At 50.3% G+C, this 15,728-nt stretch overlaps 1 protein-coding gene across 1 annotated transcript; it reads left to right on the top strand.

Moving 5' to 3' along the window:
- Nucleotides 1-9,049: 9,049 nt before the first annotated feature.
- Nucleotides 9,050-15,480, top strand: LOC146396351 (NUT family member 2G-like). Its single transcript, XM_084996781.1, has 6 exons — nucleotides 9,050-9,740; nucleotides 10,675-10,803; nucleotides 11,815-11,987; nucleotides 12,416-12,711; nucleotides 13,173-13,283; nucleotides 13,674-15,480. Exons 1-5 carry the CDS (start codon nucleotides 9,073-9,075, stop codon nucleotides 13,194-13,196), a joined length of 1,290 nt encoding a protein of 429 aa, XP_084852907.1. The 5' UTR covers nucleotides 9,050-9,072; the 3' UTR covers nucleotides 13,197-13,283; nucleotides 13,674-15,480.
- Nucleotides 15,481-15,728: the final 248 nt, after the last annotated feature.

Below are 15,728 nucleotides of genomic sequence, written 5' to 3'. Positions count from 1 at the left end.
TACGGGCATAATGAAATTCTGCCTTCTCATATTTTGTAAAACATGGTTTTTAATTATTTTATATTTTAATTCATTGAGTTTTATTATATTTATAGTTGTACAACCATCATCACAACCTAATTTTACAACATTTCTAACCCTAAGCCCCATGCTGTCTCCTCCCAACCTGTCTCCTTTGGTAACCAAGAGATATTCTTTTCTTTTCTTTTTCCTCAGAGAAATTTTTATTGTATTTTATTTTATTTTACTTTTTAAATATTTGTTTGTATAATGATTTTTGTGTTTTAGCAGTATAGCTGGTTTACAGTGTTTTGTCAATTTTATACTATACTGCATGGCGACCCAGTTACTCATACATGTATACATTTTTTTCTCACATTATCATCCTCTGTCATAAGTCACCAGACATAGTTCCCAGTGCAACACAGCAGGATGTCATTGCTAATCCATTCCAAAGGCAATAGTCAGAGTTCCCGTCGTGGCGCCGTGGTTAAGGAATTCGACTAGGAACCATGAGGTTGCGGGTTCAGTCCCTGCCCTTGCTCAGTGGGTTAACGATCCGGCATTGCCATGAGCTGTAGTGTAGGTTGCAGACGTGGCTCAGATCCTGTGTTGCTGTGGCTCTGGCGTAGGCCAGTGGCTACAGCTCTGATTCGACCCCTAACCTGAGAACCTCCATATGCTGAGGGAGCGGCCCAAAGAAATAGCAAAAAGACAAAAAAAAAGAAAAGGCAATAGTCTGCATCTGTTAACCCAAGCACGCCATCCATCCCACTCCCTGCCCCTCCCCCTTGGCAACCACAAATCTATTCTCCAAGTCCATGATTTTCTTTTCCATGGAAAGATTCCTTTGTGCCATATATTAGATTCAAGATATAAGTGATATCACATGGCATTTTCCTTTCTCTTTCTGACTTACTTCACTCAGGATGAGAGCCTCTAGTTCCATCCATGTTGCTGGAAAAGGCATTATTTTGTTCTCTTTTATGGCTGAGTAGGATTCCATTGTGTATATATACCACATCTTCCTACTCCAATCACTTGTTAATGGACAATTGGGCTGTTTCCATGTCTTGGCTATTGTGAGTAGTGCTGTAATGAACATGTGGGTTCATGTGTCTTTTTCAAGGAGAGTTTTGTCTGGATATATGCCTGAGAGTGGGATTGCCAGGTCATAGGGTAGTTCTAGGTATAGATTTCTAAGGTATCTCCCTCCATACGGTTCTCCATAGTGGCTGTACCAGCTTACATTCATTCCCACCAACAGGTCAGGAGGGTTCCCTTTTCTCCACACCCCCTCCAGACTTTGTTACTTGTGGACTTATGAATGATGGCCACTCTGACTGGTGCGAGGTGGTATCACATGGTAGTTTTGATTTGCATTTCTCTTATAATCAACGATGTTGATCATTCTTTCATGTGCTTCTTGGCCATCTGTATATCTTCCTTGGAGAAATGTCTCTTCAGGTCTTTTGCCCATTTTTCCATTGGGTTGTTGGGTTTTTTTGCTGTTGAGGTGCATAAGTTGTTTGTCTATTTTAGAGATGAGGCCCTTGTCAGTTGCATCATTTGAAACTATTTTCGCCCATTCTGTAAGTTGCCTTTTTGTTTCCTTTGCTGTGCAGAAGCTTGCTGATTAGGTCCCATTGGTTTACTTTTGCTTTGATTTCTGTTGCTTTGGGAGACGGACCTGAGAAACATTTGTAAGGTTGATGTCAGAGATTGTGTTGTCTATATTCTCTTCCAGGAGTTTGATGGTGTCTTCTCTTACATTTAAGTCTTTCAGCCATTTTGAGTTTATTTCGGTGCATAGTGTGAGGGTATGTTCTAATTTTGTTGATTTGCATGCAGCTGTCCAGGTTTCCCAGAAGTACTTGCTGAAAAGACTGTCTTTTCCCCATTTTATGTTCTTGCCTCATTTGTCAAAGATTAATTGCCCGTAGGTGTTTGGGTTTATTTCTGAGTTCTCTATTCTGTTCCATTGGTCTGTCTGTCTGTTTTGATACCAGTACCACACTGTCTAGATGACTGTGGCTTTGTAATATTGCCTGAAGCCTGGAAGAATTATGCCTCCTGCTTGGTTTTTGTTCCTCAGAATTGCTTTGGCAATTCTGGGTCTTTTGTGGTTCCATATAGATTTTGGGATAGTTTGTTCTAGTTCTCTGAAAAATGGTGTGGGTAACTGGATAGGGATTGCATTGAATCTGTAGATTGCTTTGGGTAGTATGGCCATTTTTACAATATTAATTCTTCCAATCCAGAAGCATGGAATGTCTTTCCATTTCTTTACATCTTCTTAATTTCCTTGTTTAATGTTTCATAGTTCTCAGCATATAAGTCTTTCACCACCTTGGTCAGATGATTGACTTTTTGGGGTGCAACTTTAAAAGGTATCATATTTTTGTATTCCTTTTCTACTATTTCACTGTTTGTATACAGAAATGCGAGTGATTTCTGAATGTTAATCTTATATCCTGCTACTTTGCTGAATTTGTTGAGCAGTTCAGGTAGTTTTTGGGTTGAGTTCTTGGGGCTTTCTATATATAGTATCATGTCCTCTGCATACAGTGACAGTTTTACCACTTCTCTTCCTATTCAGATGCCTTTTGTTTCTTTTGTTTGTCTGCTTGCTGTGACTAGGACTTCCAGCACTATGATAACAGTGGTGGTGGGAGTGGGCATCTGTGTCTTGTTCCAGATTTAGTGGGAAGGCTTTCAGTTTTTCTCCATTGACTATTATGTTTGCTGTGGGTTTGTCATAAATGGCTTTGATTATGTTAAGGAATGTTCCCTCTAGGCCCACATTGGTAAGAGTTTTGATCATGAATGGATGTTGGACTTTGTCAAATGCTTTTTCTGCATCTATTGAGATGATCATGTGGTTTCTGACTTTTATTAATGTGGTGTATGACATTGTTTGATTTGTGTATGTTGAACGGTCCTTGTGAACCTGGGATGAATCCCACCTGGTCATGGTGTACGATCTTTTTGATATGTTGCTGGATTTGGTTAGCTAAAATTTTGTTGAGAATTTTTGCATCTGTATCCAGCAAGGATATTGGCTGATAATTTTCTTTTTTGGAGGCATCTTTGTCTGTTTTTGGAATTAGCATGTCGGTAGCATCACAGAATGTCTTTGGGAGTGTTTCTTCTTCTTCAACCTTTTGGGAACATTTAAGGAGGAAGGGTAGGATTTCCTCTTTGTGTGTTTGGTAGAATTCTCCTGTGAAGCCATATGGTCCTGGACTTTTATTTGTAGGGGATGTTTTTATGACATAGTCAATTTCATTTCTAGTGATCCGTCTGTTCAGTTGATCTATTTCTTCTTGATTCAGTTTTGGCAGGCTGTAAGTCTCTAGAAAGATGTCCATTTCGTCTAGGTTGTTGAATTTGTTGGCATATAATTATTGATAGTAGTCTATGTTTTTTTGTATTTCTGTAGCGTCAGTTGTGACTTCTCCTTTTTCATTTTGTTTATTTGGGTTTCTTCCCTCTCCTCTTCTTGGTGAGTCTAGCCAGAGGTTTGTCTATTTTGTTTATCTTTTCAAGGAGCCAGCTCTTGGTTTGATGGATTTTTTCTATTGTTTTTTGAATCTCTACTTTATTGATTTCCTCTTAGATCTTTATGATTACCTTCCTTCTGCTGACTTTAGGTTTTGTCTGTTCTTCTTTATCTAATTCATTTAGGTGGTGGGTTCAGTTTTCAATTTGAGATTTTTCTTCTCTGTCGAGGAAGGCCTGTGTTGCTATGAACTTCCCTCTGAGCACTGCACCTAGAGATGCAGATGCACAAGAAGGCCTGGGATGCTCCACCACCAACTCCAGGGATTCTTGGACTGGGGAAAAGGCTGAACCAGCAAATCCCAAAGAATGGGGACTGAAAACTCATCCCAAGCCAAATGGAGAGCTATAGCTGTCACCAGCAGTTCCCAGCATGGAATCCATGGGCTGCGTCAAAACAGATGGATCCAGGGGAGGCAGGAGGTGGCTGTAGGGTCAGCTAGTGGACACAGTGATCATGGGCCTCCCTGATGGGTTTGCAGTTGGAGGCAGAATAGGAGGAAAAAAGGCTCAAGTCATCCGATCTGAGAACCACGAGACTGGGATGATCTTCCCACTGCCAGAAGAATCCTGAACCTTCAGAAAAGAACAATGACCATGTCTACAGGGTTTGGGAATATTGGAGCCATATCTCCTCAGAGTAGGACTCCCGAGGCTCTCCAGGCCTCACTCCTCAAGCCTCCCTTAGAGACAAGGCCTCCCCACCTTTGTCCTTGTCAGCTCACTGATCCCTGAGGTCCTGCCTATCCCTGAGGACCTAGGATTCCATACAGATAGGTTGGTGGAGAATTATTGATACAGCTTACCAGCCTGACCCACAATAGTTCGCACCCTCCTGGGGCAACTGGGCACAGGGACACATGGCTCTAGAGACTTGAACCACCTGGACTGCATGTGCAGGGTGTCCTTGCCTACCAGCTGTGCCACAGAAGAGCCAGAAACACCTGTGACTGCCCAACGGATTCTCAGGGGATTTTCCTGAGAGAGCACTTGCCCACCTTATCACTTATCCATGAATCCCCATGACTTCCTGACTGCTGCTTGTCATGCCAACCACACACCTGTGAAGGATCTTCTCTACATGGCCATCTGTCCACCAGGCTCACCCTTCTAGGGCCCCAGATTCTAGGACCATACAAATGTTGAAGGCGTGTCCACCCGCCTAAGGTACAGATGCCCCTAAATCCATCTGCATCGTTTCCACTGGAAGTCACCAGCACTGGGGGAGGGGGGAATTCTTTGACCCGAAAGAATGACTCAACCTGACAGGAGCAATGCAGTGATTCAGAATGAAGGGTCAGTACACACATAGAAGACCCAGATCCCCCACTCACAATTCACATAAAATGTCCCATACGTACATATAAACTGATGCCTGAAAATTCTTGCTTGACACATACATACATCCAGACAAAGATGAGCAGTGTGCTGGTAAATGCTTATCTCTAGGAAAGTCAGGTAAGACTTCATTTATGGTATCTACATGGTCTAAATATTCCAAGCACGAGAAAATTCAAACTACCAACCTGATGTTACCAAACACAGAGCTGACTCTCCCAAGCTAGTATGAACCAGTTCCAGTGAAGTCCACACCTTTCCATATGAATATGGAATCCACACAATCCACTTACACTCTGAGTGGGATCCTCAACTCTCACCTCAGTTATGTAAGCAAAGGACATCACACGTGTGTGTGTGTGTGTGTGTAAATATATACGTATTGGACACACATGCACATTTCTACACTCAGCCTGATAACTCTACAAACAGGCCACCTAAATTTACATACCTAGATATACACATAGTCTAAATTTTTACAGACAAAGTCCTATATACCTTGAATATCCAACTGCCTCTCTTACTGATACAGGTTGGGACCTGGCACCCTTGGCTGCAGGGGCTGCAGTGGTTGCACCTGGACAAACATCTCCTGGAGAATGAAATACAGCAAAAGTATAAAGGATGAGAAAGAACTATGTGCTTGCTCATTTGGGACAAATTGTGAGAAAAAAAAAACTTCCACTTCTGAAGAACAGAGAGCAAAAGCAGGGTACCATGCACACCCCCTACATGCACCACCACTAAAGGGGAGGGAAAACCACCTCAGCCACCCCCCTGGCCCAACCCCTGGACATGCCCCTACGCTCACCCCATAGAAGGAACAAGCTCACCCCTGCTCAGTGAGCAGGTGAACAAGGGAAGCTGGTGATTGCTTCTGCACCTCTCTGCTGAAGCAGGTGTCCTGAATAAAGCCTTCCTGATTTTCTCTTCTGGCATCTTATCAATTGCTCTTGATTAAGGAAGGCCAAGAACCCTAGCTGGTAACACTCCAACTCTATACACATCCAAACCATGAATACAAACAGGTGCAACGTACCTACCAACCAGCTGTCCATGTTGAATACCCACATTGCTGTGGCTGTGGCATAGGCATGAAGCTGCAGGTCTGATGTGACTCCTAGCCTAGGAACTTCCATATGCAGCAGGTGTGGCCCCCAAAAGGACAAATAAATAAGAAGAGGAAAAACTGATCTCTAGGACCTTTAGTTCTTTAAGGCAAAGTTCTGCATCTATTTACCCCAAGCTCCCAGTCCCTCCCACTCCCTTCCCCTCCCCGTGGCAACCACAAGTCTATTCTCCAAGTCCATGATTCTCTTTTCTGTGGAAAGGTTCCTTTGTGCTATATATCAGATTTCAGATATAAGTGATATCATATGGTATTGGGCTTTCTCTTTCGGACTTTCTTCACTCAGAATGAGAGTCTCTAGTTCCATCCATCATGCTCCATCACAAGTCTAAGATGTAGTTCTCTGTGAATATTTTAATTTTCAACCAGGAAGAAAGAAATATTTTTTTAAATGAAAATGATGGGGTGGTTGGGGAGCTTGGGTTAATAGATACTAACTATTGCCTTTGGAATGGATTAGCAATGAGAACCTGCTGTGCTGCACTGGGAACTATGTCTAGTCACTTATGATGGAGCAGGATAATGTGTGAAAATAGAATGTGTACATGTATGTGTAACTGTATCACCAGGCTGTACAGTAGAAAAAAAAATTGTATTGGGGAAATAACTATTAAAAAATAATAATAACAAAGGCAGAATCAGGTCTGAAACACCAGCTGTCCTCCCTTAAGCTGGACAATAAAGACTTTTACAAATATATAAAACAATGAAAAAAATAAAAAATAAAAGATATATACTATGTAAAAAAATAAAAGTGGATTGCATTCAATTTTACTTGCAAAAAACAGCTCTAAAAACATTTTAGTGAAACAGTTAACACTGATTTCTAGTGGAAAGAATCCTTTCTGCTATATATGATATAAATATTCTTCTTTGCACAAGTGGATTGTGATCCCTGAGAAGTATGATTTGTTCAAATGTTACATTAAATGATTTAAAAGGTAAAACATAAAATATTTACCAGCAATGTAATAATACAGGAAAAAGTAGTAAAGATTTCTGGTCTTGGACAGTAGGCTGTGTGACAAATGGTTGATAGACTGGGTCTTTCGGCACAAAGAAACATTAGTAAGGTCCTGCTCTTGATGCTACCAGCCCATGGTGGTCCAGGCCCATGCCTGTGGGAATGGCTTCAGAAGGCCATAAGCCTCTAGACAGGGGCTGTTTTCCAAGAGAAAGTGCCTCCCTCAAAACCCTGGGTTTCCGTTGGGACCCTTCACTGTGGACATGGAATTGGACTGAAGGAGAGTTAGGCGAGAGCACTGCACCCCAGGGACATCTCAGCTGGGGAGCCTGTAGAAACCTGAGGCTGCCCTGGGGAGGAGAGCTGCTTGGAGGTGGTTCAAGAGGCCTTGCTCTGGCTGGGGAGGCAGGATGGCAGCAGGCAGGTTGGCGGTTTCTAGAAGGGAGACAAGCCACTTGGAACGTGTGTGGAGCCAGTGTCCTGTGGCTGGCCCTGGGTGGGTCATGGGGAAAGCCTAGCCCCGCCTTGTGGTCCTCAGGCATCTGAAGCTCGCCTCACCAGACCTCTCTAAGGGGTTGGAACTGGAGCATACTCTGGCTAATGGGGGCGTGGAATGGGAGGGTATAGTCAGAAAACGATTCAGTGCTGGTGGGTGTTGTCTGTGGCCACATGCTCAGGAAAGGGTCTGCTCTGAGCTGGGCAGGATGTGACTCTCACTGCCACGGCCCAGAACGTTTCCCTCCATCCCGCCCAGAACTCACTTCTCAGGTCAGGCAACTGTGGCCTTGGATCCCACAAGGGATGGGCAACCAGGTGACTTCACCCAAGCTAGGACTCGTGGGCCTGAGGTGTTCTGTATTGGTTTCCCTTTTGTGGAAATACGTCTCTGCAGACATGGCGCAGCATGTCAGGTGTCTCACGGCAGAAGATGAGGCCTGGCTTTGAGATGAAAAGTGTGTTCCTATTTCAAGTCACTACTACTACATGTGGAGAGAGGCTGGTGCAGGTGGAATGCCTATGAAGGCTGCTTCCTTTGTAAAGGGGGGGGGGGTGAAGCAGTGTAGCACAGAAGCAGGAAGATCATCTAGTCTGCTACTCTGAAACCTCCTAGGACACCTGTGGAGGTCAATTCGGTGCCTCATGGCATGTACCTCCTTCTCCTGAATGGGCGGTTTTCTCACAATGGCACCTGACTCCTGCCTGCTTCTCAGGTTGTCCTCACTTTCCATTATTGGGAGCTGGAAGGGGAAGGACCCCAGGCAGCCTCTACTCCCATGACCCAAGTCACATGAGCCGCCCTGGACCCATGCTCCTCTTCGGAAGCCAACCCTGGATGGGAAGTGGCAAAAATGCAGGGGACACACACCAGCTTCTCAGACTTCTCTCTGAGGAGCAGAACTGCATGGTGGGAGGGATTCAGGGCCATCGGGATGGGGTGGCACACCTTAGCCTCCGTGAAGTGTCCACTCTGGGTGGTTCGGAGAGGCAGGTGCATGCTTGGTGGGGCTGCTCTGCGTTTGTCTAAGGGTTCTGTATGCAGAGCGATCTTCTCAGCCTTTGAGAGGTGTTGTGTGAGGTCAGGAATGAAAGACAGAACAGATATGTGCTGAGCATCCCGAGAGGAAGGGTTAAGGAGGATATGAGGCCCTTCGACTTTAGACAGTGGAGGTCCATCAAAGGCCTCACGGTGCCTGGAAGGACCTTGGAGAAGGCCCTTACCTGCCAGTGACCTTGCTGAGGGGCATGCTCAGAGTAGATGGCCTCTCAGGTCCAGGACGTGGGGACAGCCTGTGAGGACGAGGTGTCAGGGAGCTCCTCAGGGAGGCTCTCCAATCCCTGCTGCTGAGCTGAGCATTTCTTGGTAGACAGGGGCAGGCAACTTGGTGCGGTGGTCAAGACCGTGAAAATCCCACCACGACATCTGCACAACACACAGGTTCCTCGGGCCAAATGCCCTCTCCCACTGAGGTGTGCCCTCTGAGTCCCCAGAGAGCTTCCGTCCATGTCGCCCCTTCTCCTCTTCCATTCACCCCTTTCCTTTCTCTCCACAGCATCTCTACTGCTGGGCACGGATGTGGTCATGCCCCCTGGGGCCTCACGCTCCTATCCTCCCCTCACTCCTGGCTCCCAACCCCAGCCAGCTTGGGAGCAGCACCTGCCACCGCCCATGGCCCCATTACTCCTGCCTGGCAGCACCCTATTGCAGCCACCTCACCCCATGACACCTCGGGTGACTCCTGCTGACCATGGCCCCATTGCCCCAGGGCTTGGCAACATCCCTGTCCCAGTCTGGTCAGGAGGGAGGTCAGCATTGCCCCACCAGTCTCAGGCCTTTGGGCGCCCTCAGGCCCCCCTCAATGGGAATGCTTCCAGGGCCCTCATGGGGAGTGCTTTGTGTCCTGCACCCCTTTGCAGAGCAAGCCCTGTGGGGGACAGTGGGGTGGCTGCCCCAGCTATTGCAGCAGCTCAGGCTGGCAAGGGAGGCTTGGCCCCAGGCCTTCCTCCTCAAGCTGCACCACCAGCTGTCCAGATGGCCTTCATCCTGCCCCCAGGGAGCTCTGGGTCGTGGCCACATGGCGCCTCTGGGGCAGGCAGCCTGCATGCCTCCCAGCACAGGGGCCCTCAGGAGGACGCCTCTCACCATAACAGCGTCTATCAGAACTTCCGACGCTGGCAGCGCTTCAAGTCCCTGGCCCGCAGCCACCTGCCCCAGAGCCCCGATGCGGAAGCTCTCTCCTGCTTTCTCATGTAAGTGACCTCTCAGGCCCTCATTAGCTCAGCTGGAGCCTTCGCATATACAGGACCTTGGCATGGACTCCCTGCTTAGGTTTCCAGGCATCCTTTCACCTTGAAAGAAGGAGCATTGACAGCAATGTCCATGCTATGAGGAGGCACGTCTGCACTCAGATGTGTCCCACGTCCAGTCCATGACATCCCGTCCGTGCCTTAGCTCAGCTACCACCACCATGCAAGACCAGTTGTCTCACTTTCTGCACTGCCATGATAACATGGAGTGCAGGAGAGCAGTCCGAGAGGGTCCTGCTCAGATGTGAGGAGCCAGAGTTTGAATGGGACCTGCTGCTCTGGTGCTACCTCCTTTCAACATGGACCTGGGCCTATGGCAGCCAGTGGGTATCACTTCAGATAAGGCTTAGGACATTCAGGCCCAGAACAGAGCTTTCTGCATGCCCGGTCCTTGTTGTTCTGAAGAAGTCCAGTGTGAACGGGGAGGTGGTCGAGCTGTCCTAAGGGCAAGGGTCTATCCTAGAGCTGTGAGCCTGGCAGGAACATCCCTCCTAGACCCGAGGTCCCTCCGAAAAGGGGGACTAGGCCATCTAGTGCAGAGACCTGGGCAGAAGAATCCTTGGACTTCTCAGACCTGTTAGCAGGTAGACTGGCGCCTTCCCTCCCTCATTGATGGGGCTGCATTTTATATGAGATGGCAAACCCCCCCAGCCACAGTGTCCCAGCTATAGCCAGGGAGTGGACAAGCATCCTCTGGTGAGTGGGATGTGGTGGCACCAGGCACCAGGAAGGCTTGTCTTTGCTCTCCAGACACCCTCGTCTCCCCCTCTTGAGCCTGGGTTTGGCAGGGGTGGGGCCCATGGAGGCCTTGGAGCTGGGTGGGGTTGGGCAGTTGGGGGCTGGGCTGTACCAAGAGACTGACCCTGAGGGCTTACAGCCCAGTGCTTCGCACCCTGGCTCGCCTGAAACCCACCATGACGCTGGAGGAGGGCATGCGGCAGGCCATGCAGGAATGGCAGCACATGAGCACCGTTGAGAGGATGGCCTTTTATGAAATGGCAGCAAAGTGAGTCAGGGTCCTGGGCCATGGGCGACATGGTGGGGTGGGTGGTGGGTGATGGGCAGGCCCCAGGGCAGGATCTGGCTCTGGTGCTAGCAATCAGAGAGGATGCAAGAGGAGGCTGGCACCTGACACCTCCTGTTCCCTGAATCCCCAAATCCTATTGGCCTCCAGAATCCCCTCTGCCACCTGGAGAGCTTGGCTCTTCCAGCCTGCCTGTCCCAGGAGCTCTGCCCTACCGTGATGCTGATGTGGGGAGGCCTCAGGATGGCCTTGGGGAGCACGGCAGCCCAGGTGGGGGTCCCCTGAAGGCATGGGGTCTGTGCAGGGGTGAGGACTCTACCCGACAGCCTGGCACCCCTTCATGCTGGGTGCCTGGCAATCACTGACCTAGTGTGTGGTAGGCCTCTCCTCATCAGCGGTGGCTGGAATGGGCAACCGGCCATCCTTGGGGAAGCCCATGGGTCTCTGGCCCTCCCTGTCATTTCTGCATGTGAATCTCCTAGTTTCCAAACAAAACCAAAGGAGCAGCTAGCTCTCAGTGGCAAGAGATGCCTCACCTCTAAGGGTAGGATCCCCACTCCAGCCTGTGCTGGGCCCTGTCTCATGCGTGCTTTCCCGGACTCTCACTCCCAGCCCCAGGTTCTGCGTTTGGGCAACGGCTCTGTGGCGATACGTGCCTGACCAGGCCACTGGCCATCTCCATTGTTTGGGTCAGACAAGGTCCGGGGGCACATGAGCATGGGCCCCCACCACCCACCATGTGTCCCTAAGCCTGGTCCCAGAGATTGACCTAGGTCTCTGCTGGGCCATGCCCTCCAGCTCCAGGGCTGCTCAGGCAGGAGGAGGCCCAGATCTTGGACCTGCGCCAGAGCAGCTCCCTGCTGCGACAGCACCTCACAGGGCCCTGACAGCCCCAAGGACACCCTCTCCTCACCCACTCGGTCCTGCTGCCCTGGGTGGGCTCCAGAGCCCAGGTGGTTTTCTCACTGGGGCCTGTCCCTCAACACCCCCCAGGTTCATGCAATTTGAGGCAGAGGATGAGATCAGGATGGGAAACGTGTCCTGCAGAACGCGGGCACAGGGCATGCCTCCTCCAGCTCCAACAAAGCTGGCTCCTCAGGAACCCACATCCCGCAAAATGGGCACTCAGTCTGTGAATCACCTTCCTGCTGGACGTCAAGGCACAGGTAAGAGAGGCCTAGGCATGGTCCCTGTTCCCAGATTGGTCCTTTTCCCTCAAGGGGGCATTGGTCTTTCAACAGGGATAGCCCCCGAGGGAGTCTCAGTCACCCCTTTCCCCTCTGGGGTGTGGACCTGGTCCATTTAGAACCTCATCACCCTTCCCCCTGTCTAAGGGGCCCCTGTGAAATCTGCCTAACAAGTGTGCTGGTGGGGAGACCCTTGATCATTAGATGTTCCACACGTTCTCACACCTGACTTTTACCTGTCCCTGACTTGAATCTGGCCTCCCACAAAACCTGAGGCTCTGGCTGCTCCTCCCCCTTCCCACAGGCATATCCATTGCCCCACAACCATGCCCTCCCCTGTGCCTGCTCAGGGGTCAGCTTCTGGGCGCTGGGTCCCCTCACTTTCCCTTCCTCCTGCTCTGCCTCAGCCTGTGCTCCAAGGAAACACGGCCCCAGGGTCCAGCACACCCACCCAAGGCCACGCAGAGCCTGGCAGCTGCTGGAGGACAAGGCCCCCAAGGAGATTGCCCCTGAGGCTCGCAGGGAGCATGGGGACATCCCGCAGGCACTGGTGGGTCCTGGCCCCTCAGCCACAGGGGAGTCAGATACGGAATGTCGAGAGGATGGATATGAGCTGCCACAGGACGACGACGGCTGGTTCCTAGACCCGGATCTCCTCAGCTACATGGACAAGCTGTGTTCCCAGGAGGACTTTGACACCAAGGTGGGCTGGGCCTGGAGTCTGAGACTCCAGGATTCCAGGGAGAGATGCTCTTCGCACCCTAGTTCTGGCTTTGGCCCAGGATAATGGGATTTAGGCTCTGGTCCTTGACCCTGACATCTGTGTGTCTTCCTGTGTGTCTGAGTGTACTTTGGTGCATGGGATGTGTATATGTGGATGTGTAAGTTGTACATGTGTGTCTCTCTCTCTCTTTGTAGGCCTTTGTGTGTCTGTGTCGGTGCCTATGTGTTTGTGCTTTGGAGCCCATGTGTCTGCATGTGCACCTGCTTGTGAGTGTGTGTGTGTGTTTATGTGAGAGGAGACAATACCTATGGGAGTTTGAAAGCTCCCCCTTTGTGAGGGGGACTCTGGATTGGCCTCTGCTAGTCACATTTCCCCCCAGCCTTCCCGCCTCCCAGGGCACTCCTGCCAAGGCTGCTCACAGCCTCTTCCTTCCATTCCAGGTGGAGTTGTTCATTCACCCATGATTCCTGCCAGAGTTGCTTACCCCAGAACCAGAGCTGGATCTCTCGGGCCTGGCTGAGGAGCAGGAGGAAGGACTCTCCCCTGAAGAGGTGGCCAGGGGAGGGACTGACACTAGGGAGACTGGGGGCAGGGTGGGAACCCAGGTGACCCTGGAAATCCAGGAGGAAAGGACCCAGGTCAGCCAGGGCCGGGGAGGGCCCTAGAGCAGGAGGCCCTGAAGGCTCTGTCCCTCCCTCCCCTGACGGAGAGGCCCTGCACCCAGGAGGCTGCCCAGATGGGTGCAGGGCAGGAGGAATGGAAGGGGAAGAGGGGAGCCGGGGACAGGGCAAGGACCCTGCTGGGGAGAAGGTGCAGGAGGAAGGCAGGAGGGCCACAGACTCTGTCTGTGGATGTGAGTCCCAACTCACCTCCCCCTGCCCATAAGCCCCGGCTCTCCCTGGAGGGTGCAGAGCAGTCACTGTCCACCTCTCTCCCACCAGCTGGTGCAGACACAAGTCCTGGCCTTGGAGGAGGACGACGGGGTGCCATCCACTCCCAATCACAGGGCACCCCACCTGGACTCAAGACCTTCAGAGTCTGTGGCCCAACAAGATGCCCAGAGGAATGAGCAAGGCCCACAGCCCGGGGTCAGTGATGAAACCTGGAACCCCAGATGGATTTCCATGGCCATCTAAGGCACCCCCAAACAGACAGGGGCCTGTTCAGGCACAAAGGCTCTGTGCCCTCTCCAGGATATCAGGAGCCCCCTCAGGCTGGAACTGCACAGCCATTTCCTCGCCAGGGCACCAAGCGCTCGGGCCCTCCATCAGGACCCAGGGCCAGCAAGGTTCTCAGGGAGGCCTCTCCTCTTAGTGGAGCCCCAGGGCTGGGTCACGGGTTCAGTGAGGATGAGGAGGAGCTCCCCAGCCTGGCCTTCCTCTTGGGCCTTCACCACAGCCTGCTGCCCTGGGGGCTGCCACAGAGCCCTGTCCCTGCCTCGGGTCTTGTCTGCACTGCAGGGCAGAGGGCCCAGCAAGCTTCCCAGGCCCCCATGCCCCAGAGAATGGGCCTCAGCTCAGGCCCCCTGGAAGCTGCCAAGTCTAGAAAGCGGGCTCAGTGTGGAGGCCTGGCTGCTGCTGAGGAACTGGGGATGGAGAGCTGCTTTTGTGCCGTTCCGCCCTCTGGACACTCACCAGTCATGAGAATGGAGGCTGGAGGCAGCCCTTACCTCTAGAGAGTTTCTCTCTGCCTCTCTGAAGTGGCCAGATGACAGGCTGGGGTGATTCTCCAATCATCCAGGGTGTCCCGTGTGGGGGGCTTAGCCAGAGAAGAAAAGGCTTGTCTGTCAGGACGGGACTTTCTGCTTCACTGCCTTGTGGGTGGGAGAACATCCAATAGTCTCAGCTGGATTTCTGCAGTGTACAATATGGTGGAAGCAGATGCCTCATAGTCCCAATGAGGATGAAGCAAAGGGAATGGGGAGTGGAATTTCATGGCCTATTAATGTCCTGGGTGGAGTATTTCATCTTGTCAAGCTCAGTGGTCCCACCCTCACCAGCCCACTGGCATCAACCCCCTGGTAGCTTTCAAGTGAGCAAAGCCTAGGACTTTCACTAGACCAGGCGTAGTGTTCCTGTTGTGGTGAAGAGGGTTAAGGATATAGGGTTGTCTCTGGGAACTTCCATATGCCACAGGTGCAGCCCCCAAAAAAGAAGAAACAAAAACAAAACCCCTGAAAAGTCTAGAATTAATGTCAAGGTGCAGGGGCTGTACATGAGGAATTCTCTAATGTTATTCAATCCATAAAAAATGAAATAATGGGAGTTCCTGTTGTAGCTCAGCTGTAAGAATCCTGACTAGTGTCCATGGAGACATGGGTTTGATCTCTGGCATCGCTTAGTAGGTTTGGTTTCTGTCACTGCTGTCAGCTGTGGTGTAGGTGTCAGACACACCTCAGATCCTGCTTTTCTGTGGCTGTGGAATAGTGCAGCAGCTGCAGCTCTGATTTGACCCCTATCCAGAAACTTTCATATGCCACAACACAGCCTTAAAAAAAAAGAAAAAATTGGGAGTTCCCATCGTGGCTCAGCGGAAACATATCTGACCAGCATCTGTAAGGATGCGGGCTTGATCCCTGGCCTCACGCAGTGGGTGGAGGATACTGCGTTGGCTTGAGCTGTGGTGTAGATCACATAGCAGCTCAGATCTGGTGTTGCTGTGGCTGTAGCTCTGATTAGCCCCCTGGCCTATGAACCTCCATATGTTGAAGAGTGTGGCCATAAAAAGACCAAAAAAGAAAAGACAAAATTGAATGCAATAGAAATTGCAGAAATGAAAGTTGAACAGACCATAACCAAATAATATTTTAGGGAGATTCCATGTGGCTCAGCAGATGAAGAATCTGATTGGTGTCCATGAGGATGCAGGTTCAATCCCTGGCCTCATTCAATGTGTTAAAGGATCCAGTGTTAACATGAGCTGTGATGTAAGTCACAGATGTGGCTTGGATCTGGCATTCTCTGATTTGACCCCTAGGCTGGATCTTCCATATGCTG

Source organism: Sus scrofa, chromosome 14 (assembly GCF_054392235.1).
Source record: "Sus scrofa isolate SSC_HxYL_T2T_F1_AM1 chromosome 14, Sscrofa_HxYL_maternal_Yorkshire_Landrace_v2.0, whole genome shotgun sequence".
In the NCBI taxonomy this organism is placed as follows: Eukaryota; Metazoa; Chordata; class Mammalia; order Artiodactyla; family Suidae; genus Sus; species Sus scrofa.
This window is presented reverse-complemented; position numbering and strand designations above follow the sequence as displayed.